Below are 26,387 nucleotides of genomic sequence, written 5' to 3' on the forward strand. Positions count from 1 at the left end.
TAAATACTATAGATGTTCATCGTCTTAAATCCAATGATCCCCGGTAATCTGCTGTAAACTTATATAAAAGGTAAAACAAATTTTTAAGGTGTGCAATTTTGAAACATATTTATAAGTGTATTAGGAATTAGAATAAAAGTCTTTCAGCAATCTATTTTTTTTTGTAGGCAGTTTGATTCCTCCTCCCTACCAGACCTGTCACATATTTTAAAAACACAAAAAGAAATGTAAAATACTGAAAAAAATGTTTCATTTATGGTGTGGACAGCAAGATGATACAGCAGTTAGTGCTACTACTTCACAGTTCTTTGGACCCAGGCTTGACGCTGGCCTTTGGAACAATCTCTGCAAATTTAGCAGATTCTTTGTGATGTGTGGGTTTTCCTAGGGTTCTCCCATTTCCTATCATACTCAAAAGACATGTTCCTAGGCTAACTGCCTGTAAACGACATGCTAGTGTGGGTTAATTGCAAAAAGAATCAAAGCAGAGTTTATGGACACGTGTGACAATAAGTTAGGATACAGAGAAATGAGAGGAGGAATAGGGATTAGTGAGATTGCTCATTGACATAGAATTGATGAGTCAAATCGCTTCCTCCTGATTTGTTACAAGATGTGGTAGAAACAGAAGCAAATTTACAGCAAAATTTACAGTGGTAGGATTCACTGGTTAGATTGCAATGACTACAGAAATGAGTGAAGCATCACTAACACCCTGATTGCAACTTAAGGCTCAAAGCCGGGATATCATCTCCTCATTGTCTGATTTTATAGAACATAGAACTAAAACAAAAAGTTCTTCCAAGCCATAGCCACATCAACCGATTGGTTGTATAAGTAACAGTTATTCAATCAAAGGTGAAGTACCTACCCTTTCTAAGTCAATTTTTGCCCAGTGGAATGGCTTAGTCTTCCTCACCACACCAGTTGATCTCTTAGCGGGGAGTGGAGGTGCTGTAGGGGTGCCCGGCTTCTGGTGTCGAACAGGAGGTACTGGAACATGCCGAGGTAGAGGAGAAATATCTAATGTTCGCAAAGGGGACTTCACGGGTGAAGTAGGTTCAAATCCTTCCCTGTCCCTTTTTTTCCCTTCAATTGTTTTTTGTTCTTTTTCCTGTTCTTTCTCCTGAATTTGGTTTTCATGGAAGTCTAGTTGCTTCAATATCTGTTGTTCACCTGGCTCTTCTGTGGATGGTGTAAATGAAATATCCTCGTAGATGGTATTCTCAGAAAAAGACTGTGACTGAGATAATCTCTTCCAATGCAAACAGCACATATCAATGGCATCAACCCATTCATTCCGGCATTTTCTTAAATCTTCTGCGCTTTTCAACTTCTCAGTAACTGGCATTCGAAGTCTAAGATTATTAAGTGAATGAAAAATTAATCACACTAAGTATATATCCCTCACTGAATTGCACAAGACATACCAGCTTCACATTTTGCTGAAATATTTTTATAAGTGGAGAAGTCCTCACATTGCAAACAGTATTGCAAATATTTTCTAAAAAAGCGATGTGCATCCAACCAATATGCCATTAGGGTTAGTGGATTAGAGCTCAAAGAGATAAAAATAGCATAAAAATTCCCACTTAACTGATATCTAGAATTCAGACTCCAATTCCGCATATCAAATGTTATAAAAGTTTTAGTTTTGACAGAACCATGGTATTTATATGACTAGCACTCCAAAGGGTTAAATTGTCAGCAGTTACTTAAGTCCCTGTTGTTTTTCACCGTCTGGATGTTTGGGGAAACCTGACCAAAGTTTTGAAGTCGTTAACAGGGAACTAACGGAGTCAACAGGGAAAAAACATATCCTCTGTTTGAGGAATCTTGCACCAAGGAACATAACCAACAGTTCAGAACAACTCTATCAGAAATAACTTCATTCAACATGCAAAATTGTAGAATTATCTTCCAGAAGCAGCCTTTGGTTTTAGACTAATTGTTTATTTGAAATATGAGATTGGTGGATTTTTAATAACAAAGCTTGGTAAGGGATATGGGAAGGACCATACGAACATAAGAAAAAGGAGCAGGAGTAGGCCATCCGGCCCATCAAGCCTGCCCCACCATTCAATAAGATCATGACTGATCTGTCCATAAACTCAGCTCCATCTATCTGCCCTTTCCTCATAACCCTTAATTCCCTTACTATGTAAAAACCTAGCTAACTGTTCCTTAAATATATTTAGTGAGGAAGCCTCAACTGCTTCCCTGGGCAGAGAATTCCACAGATTCACCACTCTCTGGGAAAAACAGTTTCTTCTCATCTCCATCCTAAATCTTCTCCCCTGAATCTTGAGGCAATGTCCCTTGTCGTAGTTAAACAAAGGACAGGTAAACAAAATCAAAACATGGACCAGCTATGATTTCACAACAGTGTTTCTAAAGAGAAATGTCCTATTCGAGTTTTTTGTTTGTAAATGATAAATGATAGATTGATGAATTTTGATATGGAATAAAAGTAACAAATCTCCATTAGCAGACATTGTTAATTGTACTAATATGGGTATTCAACTCAGCTACTTTCCTACTTAATGCAAAAGTGTTTCATTGACTTTATTGTTCTTCAATCTCTGCTGGAAATGATGTGAAAGACACTGTATAAGTTTAGGTATTTACAGTTTTTAAGATTGATTGACAAGCCACATGTCTGATGAAGCAAACTTCTTGCTCAGTATCATTGCCTTCTTACATTATCAGCACATCACAGAAACCAATCTTCCGTCCGTGGACTCACTTTACACCACACGCTGTCGGAGCAGTGCTGCCAGGATAATCAAGGACACGACCCACTCAGCCAACGGACTTTTCGTCCTTCTTCCCTCCGGGAGAAGGTTCAGGAGCTTGAAGACTCGTATAGCCAGATTTGGGAACAGCTTTTTCCCCCAATTGTGATAAGACTGCTGAACGGATCCTGACCCAGATCTGAGCCGTACCCTCCAAATATCCGGACCTGCCTCTTGGTTTTTTTTGCACTACCTTACTTCCCATTGCTCTATTTTCTATTTATAATTTAAATTTTTAATATTTACTAATTTTAACTATTTTTAATATCCTTAATATTTAATATTTGTAATCCAGAGAGTGTGAAGCGCAGAATCAAATATCGCTGTGATGATTGGTACATTCTAGTACCAATTGTTTGGCGACAATAAAGTGTAAGGTATATAAAGTATCCTTGCATCCCGTTTCTCGCCAGAATGTAAGAGAATACAGGGACCTCAGGATGCTGGAATCTGGAACAAATAAACAAACCACTGGTGGAACTCAGCAGATCAACCTGTATCTGTGGAGGTAAAGGGACATTCAGTGTTTTGGATTGACACCCAGCATCAGGACCGAGAGTTTGACAGGAGACAGCCAGTAGAAAGAAGCAAGAGAGAGGGGTGAAGCATGGACTAGCAGATGATGGGTAGAACCAAGTGAGGATGATGGAGCATGATGGAGAAGGGAGAGGAGAGGAGTCAGGAACCAGCAGCTTGTGGATGGTAAGTAGTGACTGATAAAAAAGTGGGAAAAAAAACTGGGGAGATGGGGGCCAAGTGGAGAGAGGGGAGGGGGAAGGTAGCAACAATGGTTGGAAGTGGAAACAAGAAATGGCAGAGACTGAAATCAGATAAGAGGTGACGTAGAACCAGAAAGAGAGGATTGAGGAACAGGTGGAGAAAGGAATAGGAGAAGCAGTTGAGGTGTGATTGATAGATGAATTATAGCAGGTGGGGCAGAGGAATGAAGCTAAGCGACTGGGAACTGGGGTGTAGGGCAAATTATAAAATGGAAAATTCAACATTCATACTATTGGGTTGCTGACTGCCCATGCAGAATTAGAGATGCAGTCTTCCAGGTCTGTGTTTGGTTTCATCTTGGCAGGAGAGAAGGTGAGGACTGGTGGTGTGGGAAATGAAATGGGGAATTGAAATAGCACATAACCAGGATTTCATAATGGCCATAGAGGGCAGATCAAAAGACAGTGCAATCATCTATTCAGAAGTTGTTTTCACTGATGTAGAGGAGACTACATCAAGAGCACCAAATACAATGGAAGAGATTTGTGCATGTGAATTTTAGACTGACCTGGAAGGGCTGTTTTGGAAATGTGCTGTACATGTTTGGACCTATATATGTAATGCCCTTTTTCCTACTAATCCATCCTACAAATCATCCAAACTTGGGTAAAAGTTCTCATCCATCTTTTTACATATTCCTGAAGATCCACTTTAAAAATACCTACAATTTTGCTCTTCCTTGTTATGCACGTCCATCACCATGGTGAACAATTTGCTTTGATTGGCTTTAGTGAATTATTTTCATAATTTTGGATATCAGTTTTACATTATGTCAATATTTACAAAGAATTGGAAAAAAATCTGTCTTTCCATGTTAACGATAAAGAACACCACTAAAACCAATGAACAAGGCCCTTTTCTCACTCTTTCAGCAGATTCAAAGACTCCAATTCAATTTAGCAGAATTAATTGGTTCTGACTGATATAAGATCATCTTCCATCAGGGCAAGATTGTATCAAAAGTTACCACTGTCCTGTTAAGATATTAATGTAATTCAGAATGCTAGGGTGGAGGTTCAGGCCTAGAGTGTTTTCTGGTGTTACCTGGTATCTCAATTGGGGTTCTGGGGCAGTCAAGAGTTTTCACGCTGGAGGACAATTATAGTGCACAAATTGAGCTGCTAATGTACACAGGACCTCTGTTGTATATTCTCTGCATCTCCACTGACTAACTCTAACGACATTAAAGACATTCCATTAGAGGTCTCTTATTTCATTTCCCTGGTCTAATTTTGGAAATCCAGCCTCTATGGCATATGATCCTCATCCTCTTCATCCCCAACCACTTCAAATTATGTCGATTTCAGTATGAGTACTGGCTAAATCGCTGGAATTTACAACGAGTAAGCTTCCTCTGGTTTGCTGTCCTTCTGTTGAACACTATGTAAACAAACCCAAGACCGAGTTGTGCAGTTCAACTGAAAATTAGCAAAGCATTGTGTGCATTTATCCTGGTGTAATGAGAGCTAGAAACATACTTCCTATTTGTTGTTGTGTTACCATTGCTACCTGCCTTATGAAAGGACAGGTTAGAAATTCCTAAGCCAAGTATAATTGTCTACCAAAATTGGAAAGGGTTCAAAGGAGATTCACAAAAATGATTCTAGGATTGAGTGGCTTGTCACATGAAGAGCATTTGACGGCTCTGAGACTGTATTCACTGGAACTCAGAAGAATGAGGAGTGACATCATTGAAACCTGTTGAATGGTGAAAGACCTTGATAGAGTGGATGTGAAGAGGATGTTTCCTATGGTGGGAGATTCAAACACCAGAGAACACAGCCTCAGAATAAAGAGGCATCCTTTGCAAATGAAGATGAGGAGGAATTTTTTTAGCCAGAGAGTGGTGAATCTGTTGAATTCTTTGCCACAGGCAGCTGTGGAGTCCAAGGCTTTATGTATATTTAAGCCAGAGGTTGACAGGTTCTTGGTCAGGGCATGAAGGGATACAGGGAGAAGGCAGGAGATTGGGGCTGAGAGGAAAATTGGATCAGCCATGATGAAATGGCAGAACAGACTCGATGGGCCAAATAGCCTAATTCTGCTCCTATATATTATGATCTTATGGTCTAAGATACTAATTTTAAAATTCTTTCCAGCAAAAGTAACTTTCAAAGTCTTGCTTTTGACTCAATCTTAATGTATCCTTAAAACTCGGACTCCTTTTGTAGGAACTCAGCAATTTGTAGGAATTCATTCTGCTGATGCACATTCAGAGGAATAGAGAAAGTTCACTAGCCAGCTGCTTATTTATTCCCATTGGAAATTATGTCATTTTGAAGGTGGTGCAGTTATTAGTCATTTCATGACTACTTTTACTATACAGCATTTTGCCAGTTCCTTTGGCTTTGAGTCAAATATTTGTGCAAAAACTTTTAACAATTTCTTATCTACTGAAATAATGGATTCAATGGCATCCTACTTGAATTACAGAAAGCAGACTGTGATCTGCAATATATTTCATTACAAGAATAAACAAAGATAAGTTTTATAAATTACATTCCATGCAATCTACTTAAAGATGGTAACGTACAAGTAAATAGTCAAGGTTCAATCTCTAATAATCACTAATCCAAAAAAAACTCTCCTGAATATTTCCCTTTCCAATCCATTGTTACTTTGCCTTTGTACATTCTGGAAGGTAATGATATGCTTCAACTGGATAACCAGTACTATCAAATGTTATTCGAGTGGTGCATATAGTGATAACCCAAATGATTTCTCTTTGTATTCTGTGCTCCGAATTGCAACACAATATTTCAGTTGCTTTTTTTTGCCATTGTGATCCTTGCCTGCTTTAAAACTATACTTAATGTACACCAATAAAAGATAGTAAAGGCATAGGATATAAGAACAGAAAAAGGCAGGAAGTAGAAAGATAGAGGATAAAGAACCAGAAAAGACAACAGTCAGAGAAGCAAGCTTATAGGAAAGGCAAACAGATTGTAAAGTCTGAACTGCTCACAGGACACAGTTCAGGTGAAATGCCTGACCATGCAACACACACTCACAGCTGAAGAGCAATGTCTACTTATCTCTAAAACAGGGTTTGAATTTTCTGACTCAGAATTAAAAGGTACCGCTGAATCAAAGCTATACACTGACATCTTTCTATGGAATAATAAGATGAAATAAAACTAGATTTGTCAGTTTCAAATGCAGCCAGATTGATTATTTCACTTGTGTTAACAAAATGTTTTTTTGTTATTGGATGGAATAAGAATACCCAGTCATGACAAATTGTATATGGTATGTCACATGAGTTTACCTTTCTGTTTTTTAAGAAGGAACCTAGCTTTCTAATGTATCTTATAATAAAACAAACCTCCTCTGGGCTAATAGAGCTCAGAGATTCAGGTGTACACCAAACTGGCTAGTCAAGATATTTTTTTAAAAGATGCTTTAAAACTACTCCTCTAAATTCCTCTTTTTAATTGTAGATCGGATTTCTCTATTTGTCACAAGGGATAACCTACAGATTGAACAAATTATTCTTTAAACAATATAATGAAGAGAAATAGATCCAGCTTTATTGCAAAGCACTGTAACTGAAAGATGATGAAGGGTTTCTGTGTTTCACAAGCATTAAGTTGAAAACTCAGTGGAGTTTGAGGAAAGAAGAAGCACCAGTTAATCTGTGTCCATCAAAAACAGGAACAACCAGTTGACAGAAGCTTTTATTAAAGAAGCGATGTACTAGACTTCAGTGTGTGGATTAGATTTCATGTGATCCATAATATTCATATGACAGAAGCCTAGTTGAAATGGCGTAACAGTTACCCATAGTAACTGTTGACTATCTATACAACAAATTCCTGAAAAGTCCATTAGATTCCCAAGAAGCCTATTCTAATTTTTGCAACAGATTTGCATTTCCTTAATGGATATATTCTTGTAAGTGCAGAAATCCTGTTCTTTTTCAGAAGGCAGAACTAGTCTGTCAGGGACCGGAAAAAAAATTGAAAACGAATTGATGACAGATAAATCCTAAATGTAGTGTGCTTACAGTATTTCTAGATTTCCTAACTGACTCTTAAGGGTCCAAGGTCTCTGGATTGAAAATCTGTTCTGAATATGCATTTAAAAATTGTGATGGGATCCTGAATTATCCCTTATGAACTGTGCTTTTAAAAAGAGAGAGAGAGAGCTGTACAACACAAACACCTTGTTATTAAGAGAGAGAGAGAGGCGAAGACTGCTCACAGTTTGTTTGGAATTTCTGCAAGGACACTGCCAGCTTCTGAGTTCCTACAGAGAGAGAAGGGAGGAGCTACTTGATGGACAGCTGGTGCTCAGCACAACAGTATTTAAAGCGGCGTAATTGCTTGTTTCATAGGACACGCAGACACACATGATTTTGTACACTGGATGTGCTTTGTTGTGCCCACAGAAAGGTGGGTTTTTGGAGGATCGATCAGGAGAATCGATCAGTGGCTCTCGCAGTGTGGAAAAGATGTGACCGGTGGGAAGTTATTAGTGTGTCCAACCCTCGCCTGGGTTGATAACTCCACCACAGAAAATGGTCCCCTTGTTGTGGTCACATTCGGTGACTTCTAAAGGATTTTGGAGGCCAACAGGAAGGTCGATGGCATCGGCTTACTCGAACAACCACAACACCTTTCTTTCGCTCCATCACTACTCAACTCAATACTACAAACTGAACTGAACTTTACCCATCACCGTAAGACTGTATCCATTTACCCCTAGGTTTGAAGAAGCTTGGTTTTTATATTTCCACATATATACATATAAAATCATTGCTAACCTGTTTGATATATCGAAATTTTATTACTGTATTGTGTAGTTACTATTAAACGAGTATTAGTTAACAGCAATACCAGGCTCCAACGTGTTTTCCATTTCTGCTGGTTCTTTAATCCGTCACAGGGTACGTGACAAAAATCCTCTATTTCAAGCTTTGGTACAATCAAACATGGCTCAAAGTGGAATATTGCCCTTTATGTGCTCGCATAAGAAAATTACAGCAGCTGACTTAGTAAAGATCTATTCTTACAACATGAAAGCACTTACAAGTAACAGTTTTTCTTTGTCATAATGGTGAAGGATCCATTTTCCACTTCCTTGTGCACACTTGTGTTACCATCTGACAAGTAAATGATGTTTGGAGGCAAGTCCAACTGTTCATCAGCTTCACCAACGCCAAGGTACTGGAAAGAAAGTTTTCCTTTATACAGCTGCATGTGGTATCTGAAACAAAGATTCAGTTAATATATGGAATATGAAACAAATTTTCTCCTTTAAATTAAACGCAACAGATTATTTTTTGTATATTGGAATCTTCATCTGAACTGGTAGTGTCTGAGCAGCTTACAATTGGAAAATTATATTCAGCTTATGCTCCACAGATTTGATTAAGCTGTTTAAGTGTGGAGAATCAAATTCAGTGTTTAGCTTAAATTAAATTAAAGATCTTCAACTAATTTATTTTGAATTACTAGAGTGGATAAATACTCTGGGAAAAGCTTAAGGTAGAAGCTATGTATCCAAACAGCCTTTTTTTTTTTAAAAGGGATTTTCATAAATTCTTAAATTGGTTCATCACAAAACAAACCAAAAAAGCTTTTTGCCTCGAGAGAGTCATTATTCTCTTTCTGGACGAACTCATTTGCAACAATATATCCAAGGAACACAAGGTCCGTTGTGAACTGTACAATCTTTGAGTTGCTATACTATCCGTGTATGATCTGTGCCTCAAATCTACACTCAGTGGTCACTTTATGAGCTACCATCTGTATCTAATAAAGTGGCCACTAGGTGTACGCTTGTGGTCTTCTGCTGCTGTAGCCCATCCACTTCAAGGTTGTGTGTCCTGAGATGCTCTTCTGTACACCACTGTTGTAACACGTGGTATTTCAGTTACTGTCACCTTCCTGTCAGCTAATTTCCTCTGGCCTCTGATTTTGCACCATTTTGTGTAAACTCTAGAGAATGTTGTGCAGGAAAGCCCTGTGAGGTCAGCAATTTCTGAGATCAATAATCATTCCACAGTCAAAGTCACTTAGATCATATTTCTTCCCCCATTTTGGTGTTTGGTCTGAACAACAACTGAACTGCTTGACCACGTCTGCATGCTTTTATGCCTTGAGTTGCTGCTATATGAATGGTTGATTATGTATTTGCATGAATGAGTAGGTGTGCAGGTGTACCTCATATGTACCAACGAGTGTAATTACCTGGCTGAGCCCCATTTCTCATCAAATGAAAACCTTGTAATGCTGGAAGCATTCAGCAGGTCAGACAGTATTTGTGGAAAGAGAAACATAGGAACAGAAATTTACAGCACATTAAAGGCCCTTCAGCCCACAGTGTTGTGCTGCCCATGTAATCTACTCTAGAAACTAGCCCTCTATTTTTCTAAGCTCCCTGTACCTATCTAAGTCTCTTAAAAGACCCTATGGTATCTGCCTCTACCACCTTCGCTGGCAGTGCATTCCACGCACCCACCACTCTGTGTGAAAAACTTACCTCTGACATCCCCCCGTAACTATTTCCAAGCACCTAAAAATTATGCCCCTTCATGTTAGCCATTTCAGCCCTGGGAAAAACACGTGATCAGGTCACCTCTCATCCTCCATCGCTCCAAGAAGGAAAGGCCAAGTTCATTCAACCTATTCTCATAAGGCATGCTCTCCAATCATTTTAGGCATGCTCTCCAATCATTTTAGACTGAGTTAACATTTTAGATTGAAAATGGCCAGAACGATTGTTCACAGAGTAGGTAGATAATAGATTTGTCACCAGAGCAAAGAAAAAATGAAAGTGGATGAACTGGGAGAACAGGATAGAGTCCTTTCAGGAAACATAATGGAAAGAAATGCGGGCATGACAACTGTGGGAGTCACTGGAACTCTGTTGGACATTTCATGTTAACATGTCCCATAAGATGCACATGGGGAGATCCAGAAAGGGGAAATATGAGGATGAGAGAAGGTTGGGACTAAAGGCTTGGAAGGAGCACATCATGATGGTAATTAATGTATCCAGATGGTATGGGAGAAAACAAGAGAGAAACGAAAGAGAGATACAGATGCTGTAATGACAGAAACTTTGAGCAGGGTGTGTAATTTTGGCAGAAAGAGAAGTAGAACAGTCATAGTGTATCACAGCACAAAAATAAGTCCTTTGACCCCTCTCGTCTATGCCCAACTGGTAACCTGCCTCATCCCATCAAACTGCATCCCAGCCATAGTCCTCCATAACACTCCCATCCATGTACTTATCCAAACTTCTATTAGGTGTTGAAATTGAACCTGCATCCACCACTTCCCTTGTCAGCTCGTTCCATACCCGCACCACCTTCTGAGTGAAGAAGTTTCCCTTCAGGTTTCCCTTAAATATGTCATCTTTGAACTGTAAACTGTTTCATTTCTTTGAAATGAAAGATAAACACTGTACCTCCTTCCAATGAGAAAGGATAGACTCAAAATAGGAAGAAATACAGAGGATAGGAAGTTTGGTGGGGCAAGAACAGGCTGAAATAAAGTTCCTGTCCAGACAGTCCAACTTGTGCACTTTGGACAGAAGCTGACTACAAAGTTGAAAGTTGTGAGAGAAGATATCCCAAGGAAAATAAGATCTGCAAGGAAATCATTCAACTGTGATACCCTTTTGAATCATTTTACCATTCTGAAAACATCTGATGGATTTTGGCTCAACAGATTATAAACCAAGGAAAGATAGAGGAGGTGGCATAAGGGTGGTGAGGGAAGTTAACCTATTAATCAGGGATAATATCACAGCCACACTCAGAGGCAACATAATGGAAGTCTCATCCACTGAGTCTACCTGGGTAGAATGCAAACATTAAAAAAGGTGGAATCACTCTGAAGGTATTATACTATGAGTCCACAAATAGCCACCAGGACATTGAAAAACAGATGCTTAGATGGGGCAGAATTATTTCATGTATCCATGAAGGCTTCCTAAATCAGTTTGTAGATAGTCTAATAAGAGGAGAGGGCCATACTGGACCTGGTGTTGGATAATGAGCTAAGTGACCAACCTTTCACTGGGAGAACAGTTAGGGATCAGTGGTTTTAAGAAAGCTATAGACTAGGATAAGTATGATTTCTACGAGAGTATTAGGTAGGAACCAAGGATAGTTAATAGGAACAATGAGAGTTTTTGGGCATGCTCATATCTAGCATGCGAGGGATGTTTAAAGACCCACTGCACAGAGTATGGGACATGTTTCCAATAACAAGATGACAAGGTAAGAGAACCTTGCATATTGAGAGAAATGTGATGAATTTAGTCAAGGAAGGAAAGGAGTTTTATGTTAGTTTTAGGAAACTAAAGTCAAACACAAGCAGGAGGGGCCATGAAAAGTCCTTGGCAAGTTGTATTGAAGAGAATCTCATGGTATCCTATATTTTAAAAAAAGAGTAAAAGGATAACCAGAGAGCAGATAGGACCACTCAGTGATAAAGGAGAGAACATGTACTTAGAGGCAGAGGATGTAGGAGAGGTCCTAAATGAGTATCTTCCATCAGTACTCACCAAGGAGGAGGAAGTGGGGAAAGGGAGATCAATGTGGAGTTTATTTGCTAGAGTATTTCAAAATAAAGGAGAAGGTAGTGTTGGTCATTTAAAGAACATTAAGGTGGTTAAATTCTCAGAGCCTAATAGGTGACACCCCAGATTATTGAGACAGGCAGGAGATGAGATTGCTGGAGCCTTGAGCATTATTTTCCTGTCCTCTCTAACTTGTAACGAGTTGCTAGAGAAGTGGTGTATAACTAATACTATTCCATTATTTAAGAAGGGAAATTATGGCAAATCCTGGAAACTACAGACTGGTAACTCTCACGTTAGTGGTGGGGAATTTACCAGAGAAGATTCTTAGCGATAGCATTTATGACTGTTTTGAAACCAATGGCTTAATTAGGATAGTCAGTATGGCTTTGTCAGCAGGGCAATTTGTGTCTAACTTTTTGAGGAGGAGACAAAAGTGACTGATGAAGGTAGAGAGCTGTGGATGTTGTCCACATGGATTTTAGTACAGAGTTTGACAAGTACTAACATCATAAATAAACCCACATCACTGAAACAAAAGTCTAAAATAAAATAATTAGCAATGCAAATGCTATCAGAGGCATAAGCAATTTCCGTACAAGTTGAGGTTCACAAATATATTAAAATATTTCAGAATTATACAAATAAAATTTAGTGAGATTGCAGGGAAACAATTTCTACATACAGTACCAGAGATGAATTCTAGAGAACAGATCAGATTAGCCTGATGAAATATGGCTGTCGCAAGAAATTATACAAGTATATACATTACCTTTGAGAGGAAAAAGATACATAAAAGGTGATTCAGTCTGACATCGCGATGAATTATTGATCATAGTTAGCTAATAATTAATACCTGCTATACAGCATTGCTTTTAGGCCAGAAGTACAGCTATTCCAAGTGCAATTAAAAATATGTCAACTTAATGGAAAGAAATTAGAAATCATAATGTAAACTCCCAAAGCAAGGTTTATTCTTCATAGAAATTAGTATCAATTCCTGATGAATAATAATTTGACATTGTTTCCCATACAAATCTCCAAAGAGATGAGGCACACCATGACAGAAACCCAACACTGCTCACTACTTGGAAATAGACCACAACATGTTTACTGGTAAGGTTCAACTAAAAAGGCAGTCTATTATCAATTAGGTTTTATATCATTAAGAACTTGTAAATATAGGTTACAGAAGACATTAAAGAATCTAAAACTAAAGTCTGTGCTTTCAAGAATAGCTGGCCATTTAACACTTGAGAAATTTATTCACTCAAAAGGCTGTGAATCTTTAGATTTTTTTTCAACCAAGAGAGCTGTAGATACTCAGTCTCTATGTACATTCAGGCAAAAATCAATTTATTTTTCAACAATAAAATATAAAGCAGATGGAAGGGTGCACATGACCTAATCCGGCTTCTATTACACACTCTTACAAACCAGAACAACCACAAGATGAAAAAAAAGCTTACTAGAAAGTTTCAGGGAAAATCTTAGTTTTTTCACAGAATAACAGATGAGAGAATAGGAAAAGATCTGAAATGTAGTTTGTACCTGTTCCATTTTATTGAAGTGAAACTTCTTGTCCGTAATTCTATTTGTCCTTCTTTTATGACCCCCGTTTCTTTTTGTACAGGACTATTGCCACTCTGATTTGTCTGCTGTGCCTCATTTATATTATTCTGAATAATTTGGTTCATAAGCTGGATTATCTGTAACCAAATGTTGAAAAAATATAAATTAAGTTGATGAAATGCAAATTAAGCTGCATTATTAACCACAATCAATACAATAGAGAAGATTCTGGTGTTTCCAAACTTTGTTCAATATCAGATGATATTCAAAAATAAAGAACAATAGGATTTACTAAATTGGCTTGGTGGAAGTTCTAAGATCCCAGTGAAGAGCAACTCCCATTATCTTTCTGCTCACTGATCCATAGCCAGGTATAGTCAGCATTTGGACATTAATAGTTACCAATAGGGCAGAGCAAACCTCTGCACATTTTGATGGGGAAACTTTCCATTCATCCTGAACCAGGCTAGCCATTCTTGCAATTTGGTTCACACCCAAGGGCCCAATCCATGAACAAGCTTGCCACAAGATTTGATCAGTGAACTTTGGCTACACAGTATTCAGCAGTGTCCGATGCACAGATTGTGCTAAAATACCAGATCACCATAAAGACAGCAGGCATCTGTTGGGTGGAATAAGAAAACTGATCCACCCTTTCAGGAGAGAAATCACCAAATATATTTGGCTAGCATTCTATTCATGCATTCCTGTTAAATAATCTAGGAAAAATAAACCATCTGAAATATATATTTCAACATCAAATAAGTTGTTTAAATAACCAATCTTCAACTCGGGAACAGACTAATCATTACCTTTACTCTATCTTCAGCCGAGGTGGCTTCAAGTTCATAATCATGGTGTATTAAAAATGAAATGCTGAACTTCTTCCCTTCAAGATGCTCACAGGATTTGATGGATTTAAACGGAAACTGTTTTTTAATCATTCCTTTCTCAATGCTGCACAACATCTTTGAATTGTAATCAATCTGCAAAAGAAACGGACAGAAATGAGTTGAAAGGTGAGAAGTATCAATGCAAGATAAAGGAGAAACAGATGAAGGTCTTTGGCAAGAAGTATCCTCTTTCCAAAAACTCTTCCCGAACCAATGCTGCCAGCTTCATATATCTGATATATCCAGATGCTTAGATTTGCAAAGTAATGGCCACTGAGATCTGCCATGTTCTAAGGACAGAATTCCACCTACACATACTCCTGAAGCCATAATTAGATAAATTAGGGAGGTACATGATTTAGAGGGAAGGTTGCAGGTGGTGTTGTCCTTGTCCTTCTTGGTGGTAGAAGTTATAGGTTTGAGAAGTACTATTTTCTGAGCAGCAGAGGCAAGTAACTCTAAATAGTGCACCTTGTAAATAGTACACATGGTGGTCACTGTGCACTGGTGCAGAAGGTAGCAAGTGTTCAGTGCAACGTGTGGGCTGCCAATCAAGTGGATTGCTTTGACCTGGATGTTGCTGGATTTTTGTATTGTTCTAGCTACTCTCATCCTGGAATCTGGAAATTATTCCATCGCAGTCCTAACTTGTACTTTGAAGATGGTGGAAGAGCTATGGGGAGTATGGCAGTAAGCTACCTACCATAAGATACCCACCATCTGACCTGTTCCAACAGCTACAGTATTTATGCGTATATGAAATTGTGGCAATAATGTAGATCAGCAAAAGTTACATCAGGTTCCCTCTTCCCTCACAGCTCCTACCTCCCCTCCCCATCACCCTCATTTGATTTCATACTACGTCTTCCTGTCCCATCAGATTCCATCACTTGCAACCTTCTGTCACATCCAACTATCTACGTCCCAGCCTCTGTTGTCATTTCCACTCGCACCCTCCTCCATTCACCTATCTCTCCTCCTTACCTCGAGCCACCTGTCACTTGCTAAATTTTGCTTCATCCCTTCCTTTCATTTTTATATTGGCTTTCTCTCTACTCATCTTTTAGTCCAAATGAAGGGTTGCAGCTCGAGATGACAACTGTCCATTTCTCTCCATAGACACTGCCTGGCTGCTGAGTTCCACCAGCATCATCTTTGTTGCCCAGATTCCAGCATCTGCAGTCTCTTGTGATTCCACCTTACATCATTTTAAGTTTACTGATGGGATACAAAGATCTGCAAACTATTTTCATGAAGGTCTTTCCCCGTTAAGCAAGACATCTTTAATTTAATGAGAAACAACTCATTCAACTTACCATGAATACCCTTTTCAGCCATCTGTATCGGTTGAACTTATATACAATAAAATTGTATGATGTGTTTTCAGGCATCTGAAAGACAAAGAAACATGCAGATATGTGTGTCAGTACTGCTCTTGGGAGGGGGCATTAGGGGAAATAGAAGTCGTCGGGGGGTGCATTCAAGATTCTTGGGAGGTGGCAAAAGGCAGCTTCCTAACTTGAGGTACAAAACCTGCCGGACCATTAGTAGAGCAGGCACTTCCAAAAAAAAAGGATGAGGCACTGGAATACAAGGAGAACCACAGCTATGCAAGCAATGAGCAGTCAACATCACAGCGCTTCTGAAACTCAGCAATCTCATCCAAACCTACCAACCAAACAGACATTATTGGGGATGCATAAATTAGCAACCAGTGTGCCCAACAGTTCCGCTAGACTCACAACATGGAATGAGTTCATGCAATGTAGCAGTTGGTAATTCAAGTACACACTCGCAACTTTCTCTACAGATCTAGGGAAAACAGGTCATGTAACAATCAAGTGCTGCCCGGAACCAAAATGGTGAAATAGAGCCAATCAGTGAACATTGCCAACCCCAAGGATTCCTCTTGAAGTATTCAAAGCAATTTTGGTTTCATATGTGCAGTCAAGAAACATTTTTGGGATTATAAGACCTTTTGCTATAGGTCAATCATGCTAACTGGAATAGTATGAAGGTAGTTTGCCAGACACCAGCTCTATCCAAACTAACATTCAGATTCTAATCAGAATCCTTGTCAATGTAATTTTCACTGTTGTGATCGTCTTCATCTTTGCGTTGCAGTTCCTTTGTGTGCTGCTACCATTGTTCATCCATGTCAACTCGCTATCATTGTCAACATCCAATTTAGGTTAATATTTTATTTTAATTTATCCCTATTGATGGTGGGTAAATATGTACAGAGTATTCTCTATGAGTCTGAAGGCAGTTAAGTGTTGAATTTTACACCTGCTAAAAAAACAGAAACTACGGAAAGTGCGTCAATATAATGTTACATACTTGGATTATGGGTTTATTCCATTCTTATCAGATCAGCAACTCCCATGTAACTTATTTGTAATACTTTATAGTCTAATGAAGCCATTAAGATTGCAGGAACAACTTCCGTAAACAACACCCTGAAAAGGCTACTTATGATATTATTCAGTTCCAGAAGAAGAAAGAAATATTCGAGAAGTGTTGCACACCTGAGTCGTTTGCCAAGGAAGCTAAAAGTGACCTTGTTAGTGGTCTCATAGCTTCTTATAACATTTCCAAAATGATAGCAAAGTGTGGAAAATCTCATACAATTGGTGAAAGATTAATAATGCCTGCTTTATCAGAAATGCTCACCACTGTCTTCAAAATGGATACCAGTATTTTAAAATCAATTCCTCTTAGTAATAATTCTAACAACAGGAATTCTGCAGATGCTGGAAATTCAAGCAACACACATCAAAGTTGCTGGTGGATGCAGCAGGCCAGGTAGCATCTCTAGGAAGAGGTGCAGTCGACGTTTCAGGCCGAGACCCTTCGTCAGGACTAACTGAAGGAAGAGTGAGTAACATTGACTTCTCTAACTTCCGCTAAGGCCCCACCTCCCCCTCGTACCCCATCTGTTACTTATTTTTATGCACACATTCTTTCTCTCACTCTCCTTTTTCTCCCTCTGTCCCTCTGAATATACATCTTGCCCATCCTCTGGGTCCCCCCCGCCTTGTCTTTCTTCCCGGACCTCCTGTCCCATGATCCTCTCGTATCCCCTTTTGCCTATCACCTGTCCAGCTCTTGGCTCTATCCCTCCCCCTCCTGTCTTCTCTTATCATTTTGGATCTCCCCCTCCCCCTCCTACTTTCAAATCCCTTACTCACTCTTCCTTCAGTTAGTCCTGACGAAGGGTCTCGGCCTGAAATGTCGACTGCACCTCTTCCTACAGATGCTGCCTGGCCTGCTGCATTCACCAGCAACTTTGATGTGTGTTGTTAGTAATAACTCTGTAGCTTGTCATATTGATGAAATGTGACATTGAGTATCAACTATGCACAGAGCTACAAAAAAACAGAATTTGGGATACAACTGGATGAGTCAATTGTATGAAACAACGAAACATTGCTAATGGCACATGTACGTGTAAGGGGGTTTCGTCTTTTACTGCGTAGGCTAATTAAAATGGCTTCTTTGTTATGTTATACTTGGGTATGCTTCTTTGTTATGTTAAACGCTGAGAAAGTTTTTGTGCTACAGCTTGTTTTGGGTTAGGAGGTGATAAGAGGGTGTTACGAACCAATTGGGATAGTTGTTATGATTTTGGTGTATCTGGAAGATTTGTATGCGCGGGGTTTTGGAGGCAGAAGGCGGGAGAGAGAGACAGGGGATGGACCAGGTGCTGTGAGTCCACTAACGGGGTCGGACCCTGAGCTGGGCGTTCGGTGAGGAGGGGAGACGGAGACACACTCGTGTGGAGCGTCTGGTCGACCACCATTGTTGGTTAAGCAGCCGGTCGAGGTGGTCTGAGGGGTCGCAGGGTGAAGAAGAAGGCTTCTGAGCTCCAACTGTTTGTGCACAAAGAGGTTGAACTTTGATAAGTGTGGCACCTTTTATTTTCCTTCTATATTTTATTCTCTATTAATTATATAGTTCCAGTAATATCTATAAACTGTAAATCATTTAATCGTTTCTGCTGTATTGTCTGTTATTTGGGCAGGGTGGGGTACATCACACAGCATCCAGACAAACTTATTACCCAGTTTGGCGGGGCCGAGGGCTGATTCCCTAGACGACAGCAAGCCGAGCGACCGTCAGGGTGGCCAGGGGGCTACATTGTGGGCTTTCCTCCGGAATTGAATCTACTGGTATGCTGTGTGGTTGCCCTTTTTAAATCAGTAATGTGTGTCTCTGTGGGGTATTTGCTGGTTGTTGCTGTATGCGTGGTGGGTGAGGTCTTTGTTCGAGTTCAGGCTAGCATCGATGAGTTGGAGGTGGAAATCAGGGGTTGTCCATGCTGTTGGAAGAGAGGAAAGAGAGGTCTGATTTGGAGGTAGGGTCTGCGAATAAACGTTCTAGCTATGGCAGGCTCCGCCTGGCATTTGGGATAGTGTCCATCCCAAGAGGGGCGGAGGTATGTGAGACGTGGGCGGAGCGGATCTCTCAGTTGTTAGATGAGTGGCAGTGCTCCGTTGAGGGAGAGCGACAGGGATTGGTTGAAAGTTTAAGTAGGCGGGCTGGTGACGATGTTAAAGCTGTCAGGTTCACTTACACCGTAGTGATAGCTGTCAGTTATTTGAAAGAGGGGGGGGAAGTTTTCAGTGTGTCTTCTCTGGCTAGGAGGGCAGCTAAATTGCTTGCAGTGCCAGGGGGATCATTTCAGGGGATCAGCCCCTTCTTCAGTTGTTCAGCTGATCAGAGAGGTGTCGGGAAACTTAGTGGAGGCCCAGTGGGGGAACGGCTTGGGGTCTCTGGGGAAGCACGTTCCCAGCAATGTACCAATGAACTTCTGAAAGGAAAAGACTCTATTCCTGAAGGCTTAGAGGGACCACGCCCCAGGGTGTTGTTATAGGGAAGCAATGCTAAAGCCATCCTCGACCCTGGTGCACAGGTCAAGTTGTTGTACAGTTCGTTTTTACAACCGGTGTCTGAAGCATTTACCGTTGACAACCGCAAGGGCACCGGAGATTTTGGGTACTAGTGGCAGTAGTTATCCAGAAGACGATGATTGGTTAATGATCCTGGAGTTCATGGGGGCATTGTCTGAACACCCAGCGTGTCGAGTTGCTTCTGAAGACGTCTGTAGCAGCCTTAAGCCGGTACCGAATTTAAGTGGTACGGCCTGGGGAAAGTAGCTGAGGGTGAGACCCTCTTAGTACATGCTCTGAACTACCACGAGGGAGGGGAGTTGACTGCTGAAGACATCTCAGTGAGAGAGAGGTCGGGGCAACTGGACCCTGCCGCCGTGGAAGATGGAGGCAGCATGTGTGTGGAATATGCGACATGGTTTAATGTGCTAGATCTGAGGAATGGATGTTGCCAGATCCCGAGGAGTGTGGCTGTCGAGCCGAAGATGGCCGTTATTAGTTCCCTAGGATTCTTCCGATCTGAAAAGATGCCCAAGGGCATATCTGGAGCCCCTGCATCCTTCCCTCAGGGCAAGAGGAAGACCATGGGGGAAATGAAGGTGTGTGGAGTTTTGGCATATGTGGTTGACCACCTAGAGCTTGGATTCGCCTGGGGGGACTATGAGGCGAGGCGAACGGCTGAGCCCGGGCGACAGAAGCGAAGTGTCAAATGTGGAGGAGTTTTTGGCCGGAGGAGTTTGGTGCCATGTGAGAAAATTGACCCGACATACCCCTTGAACTTCCTGGTGTTGGAACAGATGGTGGTAGACCAGGGGATGGAAACCCAGATCGTCAATCTGGATGAGACACAGGGGAGAGAGGCAATTTGCACTGCTGAACTGAGTGCTCAGAAATGCCGGCCGGAGACTGAGAGCTGCACTTGTGGGACGACCATTGCAGACTTAGAATTCACGCTCGTCAACCTGGAGAAGGAGCAACGGAATTCCGAGCCGGCACTGCGGTCATGTACTGATGAATTAATCCAGCGAGAAGAAACAATGACCCACCTTCGAAGGGATTGGCAGAAACTCAAAATGTCGATTCAGAAAAGATTGGAAGACTTACAAGTTAGGGATGATCAAGGAAGTGTTCTGACTAAGGCCAACAGAAAACTGAGAGCCCAAGGAGGGGAGTTTGACTACACTCCCAAGGAGGTGAAGAAATGGAGGACAGATCTCGGAAAGGGGAGGCGGACGCTTGAAAGGAACCTGAAGATGACTATCGCGAGTTTAAATGAAGTGGAAAAACTGAAAGTTGACCTGGAAGACATCATCAGGAAGAAAAAACTGGAGGCTGAACATTCTTTAACTGCTGCTTTTCAGGTCAGGGAGGAAGAAGCTGGTGGGGTAACTGCGTCCCAGATTGAGATGGCCAAGAACCCTGAGTCAGAACTGCTGAGACTGTGGCGAGAGTTGAAGGAATCCCCGAAGAAGCTGACGTCTTGACTGCAGGAGGCTGAAGGGGTAGCCACGGCTAAATGTTTCAGTTTGGAGAAACTTAAACAACAGCTACCGATCGAGGGAATGAGGAAAAATACGAAATTGAAAGATGATGTGCTGCACATGTGGTACATGCTGCCTTTCGCTAACTTCCCCGTGATTGAGGATGAGACCTTTGGCCCTTCTCCCACTGAGTCAGGTGTAGGGGGGAGGGCTAGCTGTGGGCAGTCTGAGTTACGGCAGGAACATGGAAGGAAAAGAAGCGGGGCCCTGGACATGGGACAGGGGGCTCCAAGCTGTAATGGTGGCCTGAGTGAGAGAGGAGTTGGCAAGCAGGCCTGAAGGATCCCTACTAGTGTCTGAGCCTTTTGGGTTTAGGTGAGGGGGTATGGAGATCTCGGAGGGTTAAGAAGCTCCCAGATAGGTTGGCCTATGTAGCACCCGTGGGATGGGCGTAAGGTCCACTGTTAGGGGAGCACTGTCACTGTGTGTATCTGTGTATGTGTGTATTGTGTGTCTACAGGACTGGTTGGCAAGTTATTTAGAAGTCATGAGGACATGACTTTATTTGGTGGGGGGAGAGTGTAAGGGGGTTTCGTCTTTTACTGCGTAGGCTAATTAAAATGGCTTCTTTGTTATGTTATACTTGGGTATGCTTCTTTGTTATGTTAAACGCTGAGAAAGTTTTTGCGCTACAGCTTGTTTTGGGTTACGGGTGATAAGAGGATGTTACAAACCAATTGGGATAGTTGTTATGATTTTGGTGTATCTGGAAGATTTGTATGCGCGGGGTTTTGGAGGCAGAAGGCGGGAGAGAGAGAGAGACAGAGGATGGACCAGGTGCTGTGAGTCCGCTAACGGGGTTGGACCCCGAGCTGGGCGTTCGGTGAGGAGGGGAGACAGAGACAGACTTGTATGGAGCGTCTGGTCGACCACCGTTGTTGGTCCCAGGCGGCTGGTCAAGGTGGTCCGAGGGGTCGCAGGGTGAAAAAGAAGGGTTCTGAGCTCCAACTGTTTGTGCATGAGGAGATTGAACTTTGATAAGTGTGGCGTCTTTTATTTTCCTTTTATATTTTATTCTCTATTAATTATATAGTTCCAGTAATATCTATAAACTGTGAATCATTTAATCGTATCTGGTGTATTGTCTGTTATTTGGGCGGGGTGGGGTACATCACACAGCATCCAGACAAACTTATTACCCAGTTTGGCGGGGCCGAGGGCTGTTTCCCTAGACGACAGCGAGCCGAGCAACCGTCAGGGTGGCCAGGGGGCTGCATATGGTTCATCAAAAATGGAAAAGTTTATGAAGACATTCTCTTTTGTAAAAAGTTAAAAGCAAATATCAACAGAGAGTCAATCTACAAGAAGCTCTTAATTGAGGATAAAAGTATTCCGATTAGAAACATGATTTCTTGTGCAACAGATGGAGTGCCATATATGACAGGTCACCATGCTGGTTTAGGGGCATTTATAAGAAAAAATCTAAGTCTGTTTGCATTCCATTGTGAATTCATCATCAACATCTCACAGCCAAATACTTTTTTTCAAGCCAGCAACTTTTTTCAAGCCTGACTCTTTTAATATCTATCAACAAAATTAAATCGCATCCATTAAATAGCAGAGTATTTCACCAGTTAAGCCAAGATAATGATGACGAGTTTGCACGCTTGCTTCTTCCCATTGAAATGCACTGGTTGTGAAAAGGCTGTGCCTTAAAACGTTTCTTTGATCTTTTTGACACTGTGGTTGAATTTTTGGTCAAAGTTAAGAGCTTGGGAAACAAGATTGAACTTCTACATGGAGAGGTGGCATACGTAGCCAATCTGTATGACAAAACGAACATTCTAAATATGAAACTGCTGGGTGAGAATTTAACCAAGGCAAAAAGAATAGTGTCATCTTTTATCAGAAAATTGGAAATATTTAAGCTAAACATTGGGAGAAGAATGTCCTCACAGTTTACCTGCATGGAAAGTATAGCACTTTCTTTCATAGATGGTGATTTGCAAGAGTACTGCTTACACCTGCAGTAACTGAAGACGGATTTTCAGAACTGATTCAAGGATTTGAACAATCCGGAAATTCCAGACTGGGAAATTAACCCATTTCTTTGCAAGGTGGAAGAATAGGAATAGAGCTTGCAAGAAGAAATTAAATTCAAGAATGAAGAAGAAGCAAAAATGCATTTAAAAATGTTGGCTTTTGTGGTATGTGGCTATTCTGCCATACAAAATTTCTTGGTCCTTGGAAAAGAACCAAACTGCTCCTCACTGCATCTCCATTCTCCTACCTTGTTGAAAGAGGCTTCAGTAAAATGAACCACATACTACCAAAAAAAAGTAACTACTTGGACATTGTTACACGTGGGGACTTAAGGCTTTTGCTGTCACAACTTGAACCAGATATTTCAACTCTTGCTAAAAGCCATCAAGCTCAAGGATCACATTGATAGCGAAGCTGCTGCACATTGCACAGGTACTGTGTAAGCTAGGTTTAAAGACAAATAAAAATTTCAAGCAGAATCATTTTTCTCACATTAGCGTATGGTAGACATGTTTTTGCACTATAGGGTCCTGGAAAGTCTATTGTGACTAAGAGGGGTGTTGGCAAGGATGAAAATGCTTTGGGGGGCGTTGGACTAAAGGAAGTTGGGAAACACTGGAAAGGCGATTTAATAGAGGTGTACAAATGAGAAGAGGCAGAGATAGATTGGACTGCCAGAGACTCTTTCCTGGGGCAGAAATAACTAATATGAGCAGTAATATATGAGCATTTGAAGGATAGGAAAGTACAGGGGTGATGTCAGGGGTATTTTTTTTTTACACAATGAGTGGTAGGGCTTTTTATGAGGTAAGTGTTAGACTGATCTTAGTGTACGTTTAAGGGACAGATCCACATCAAGGGCCTATACTGTTCGGTGTCATATGTTAATGCCATTTCTCTCTCTGCACTGATGTTGCCAGGTCTACTAAGTATGTCGTCGTTTTCAAATTTCTAGCAAATGTCATTCATTTGCTTTTTTTAAAATTTATTTGTGTAGATATACAGTATGGAGCAGTCCCATCAGATCAAACATCATCCATTATGAAAGACCTTAAATAAAATTCGTAGACCATCAGAGCAGAGTTAGGAGTTTTGGCCCACCAAATCTACTCCACCATTTGATCATAACTGATTTATTTTCCTTTTCAAAACAATTTCCTGCCTTCTCCCCATAACCTTTGATACCCTTTCTATGAACATAGCACAGTTGCTGATTGGCATATATGATGCTGTAGGCATCACTGAATCATGGCTGAAAGAAGATTCTGGCTGGGTGCTTAATGTCCAAGGACACACATTGTATCTAAAGGACAGGTAGGAAGGCAGAGGGGGTGGTATGACTCTGTTGGAAAAAAAATGATATCAAGTCATTGAAAGAGGTGGCATAGGATCAGAGAGCATTGAATCGTTGTGGATAGAGCTAAGGAACTGCAAATATAAAAAGACCCTGATGGGAGTTATATACAGACCCCCAAACAGAAGTAAGGCTGTGGTGTCTACAAATTACAATGGGATAGAAAATGCATGCCAAAAGGGTAATGTTACAATAGTCATGGGGGATTTCATTATGCAGTTGGATTGGGAAAATCAGGTTGGTGCTGGATTCCAGGAGGGGGAATTTCTGGAGTGCCTACGAGATGGCTTTTTCAAGCAGCTCTTGGTTGAGCCCCCTAGGGGATCAGCTATTCTGGATTGAATGTTGTGCAATGAACAAGAGTTGTTTAGAGGACTTATGGTAAAAGAATCCCAAGGGGAAAGTGATCATAATATGATCAAATTCACCCTGAAATTTGAAAAGGAGAAGCTAAGGCTAGATATATCAGTATTACAGTGGAGTAAAGAGGATTACAGAGGCACGAGAAAGGAGTTGGCCAGAATTGATTGGAAAACAACACTGGCAGGGATAGCAGTAGAGCAGCAATGGCTGGAATTTCTGGAAGCAATTCAGAAGGCACAGGACATATATACATACATCCCAAAGAGGAGAAAGTATTCTAAAGGTAAGATAACAGAACCATGGCTAACAAGAGAAGTCAAAGCCAACATAAAAGTCAAATAGAGTAATAATTAATGGGAAGTTGGAAAATTGGGAAACATTCAAAAACCAACAGAAGGCAATGAAAAAAGCCATTCAGGTAAAGATGGAAAACAAAAGTAAGATTACTATTAATAGCAAAAGTTTCTTTGGGTGCATTACGTGTAAAAGAGAGACAAGAGTGGGTATCAGACCACTAGAAAACAATGCTGGAGAGGTAGTAATAGGGGAAAAGGAAATGGTGGATGAACTGAATAAGTATTTTACATCAGTTTTAACTGTGGAAGTCACTAGCAGTATGATGGAAGTTCCAGGTGTCAGTGGGCATGAAGTCTGTGAAGTTACCATAACAAGAGAGAAGGTTCTTTGGAAACTGAAAGATCTGAAGGTAGATAAGTCACCTGGACTAGATGATGTACACCCCAGAGTTAAGAAAAAGGTGGCTGAAGAGATTGTGGAGGCATGAGAAATGATCTTCCAAGAGTCGCTAGATTCTGGAATGGTTCTGGAAGACTGGAAGATTATAAATGTCACTCCACTCTTCAAGAAGGGAGAGAGGCAGAAGAAAGGAAACTATCGTCCAGTTAGTCTGACCTAAGTGGTTAGGAAGATGTTGGAGTGGCTTATTAAGGATGAGGTCTCAGGGTACTTAGAGGCACATGATTTTTCTCCAGGGAAAATCTTGTCTGACAAATCTGCTGGAATTCTTTGAAGAAATAACAAGGAGAATAGACAAAAGAGAATCTTGATGTAGTGTACTTGGATTTTCAGAAGGACTTTGACAAGGTGCCACACATGAGGCTGTTTAACAAGCTATGAGCCCATGTTATTACAGGAAAGACTCTAGCATGGTTAAACCAGTGGCTGATTGGCAGGAGGAAATGAGTGGGAATAACGGGAGCTTTTTCTGGCTGGTTAGTGGTGTTCCACAGGGGTTTGTGTTGGAAATTATTCTTTTGAAGTTGTGTGTCAATGATTAGGATGATGAAATTGACGGCTTTAATGAGAAGTTTGCAGACAATATAGATTTAGTGGAGTGGCAGGTAATTTTGAGGAAGTAGAGAGGTTACAGAAGGATTTAGACAGATTAGGAGAATGGGCAAAGAAATGGCAGATGGAATAGCATGTTGGGAAATGTATGGTCATGCTCTTTGGTGGAAGAAATGAAGTGGCTGACTATTTCCTAAATGGAGAGAAAATACAATACTTTGAGGATCAATAGGACTTGGGAGTCCTTGTGTGCTATTCCCTAAAGGATTCAAGAGGATTAGAATATAAAAGCAAAGAGTATTGTGAGCAGTTTTGGGCCCCTTATCTTAGAAAGGATGTGCTCAAACTGAACAGAGTTCAAAGGAGGTTCA

General features: G+C 40.8%; 1 protein-coding gene across 1 annotated transcript in view; it reads right to left on the reverse strand.

Annotated features, from left to right (window-relative positions):
- Nucleotides 1-26,387, reverse strand: part of LOC134342855 (disheveled-associated activator of morphogenesis 2) — a 160,546-nt gene that overhangs the window by 95,852 nt on the left and 38,307 nt on the right. The window contains exons 3-7 of the mRNA XM_063041495.1: nt 15,892-15,966; nt 14,495-14,668; nt 13,662-13,819; nt 8,607-8,783; nt 872-1,358 (exon numbers count right to left, since the gene is read on the reverse strand). Of these exons, the coding sequence (XP_062897565.1) occupies nt 872-1,358; nt 8,607-8,783; nt 13,662-13,819; nt 14,495-14,668; nt 15,892-15,966 (1,071 nt within the window). The remainder of the gene's footprint in view (nt 1-871; nt 1,359-8,606; nt 8,784-13,661; nt 13,820-14,494; nt 14,669-15,891; nt 15,967-26,387) is intronic.

This window comes from Mobula hypostoma, chromosome 2 (genome assembly GCF_963921235.1).
Source record: "Mobula hypostoma chromosome 2, sMobHyp1.1, whole genome shotgun sequence".
In the NCBI taxonomy this organism is placed as follows: Eukaryota; Metazoa; Chordata; class Chondrichthyes; order Myliobatiformes; family Myliobatidae; genus Mobula; species Mobula hypostoma.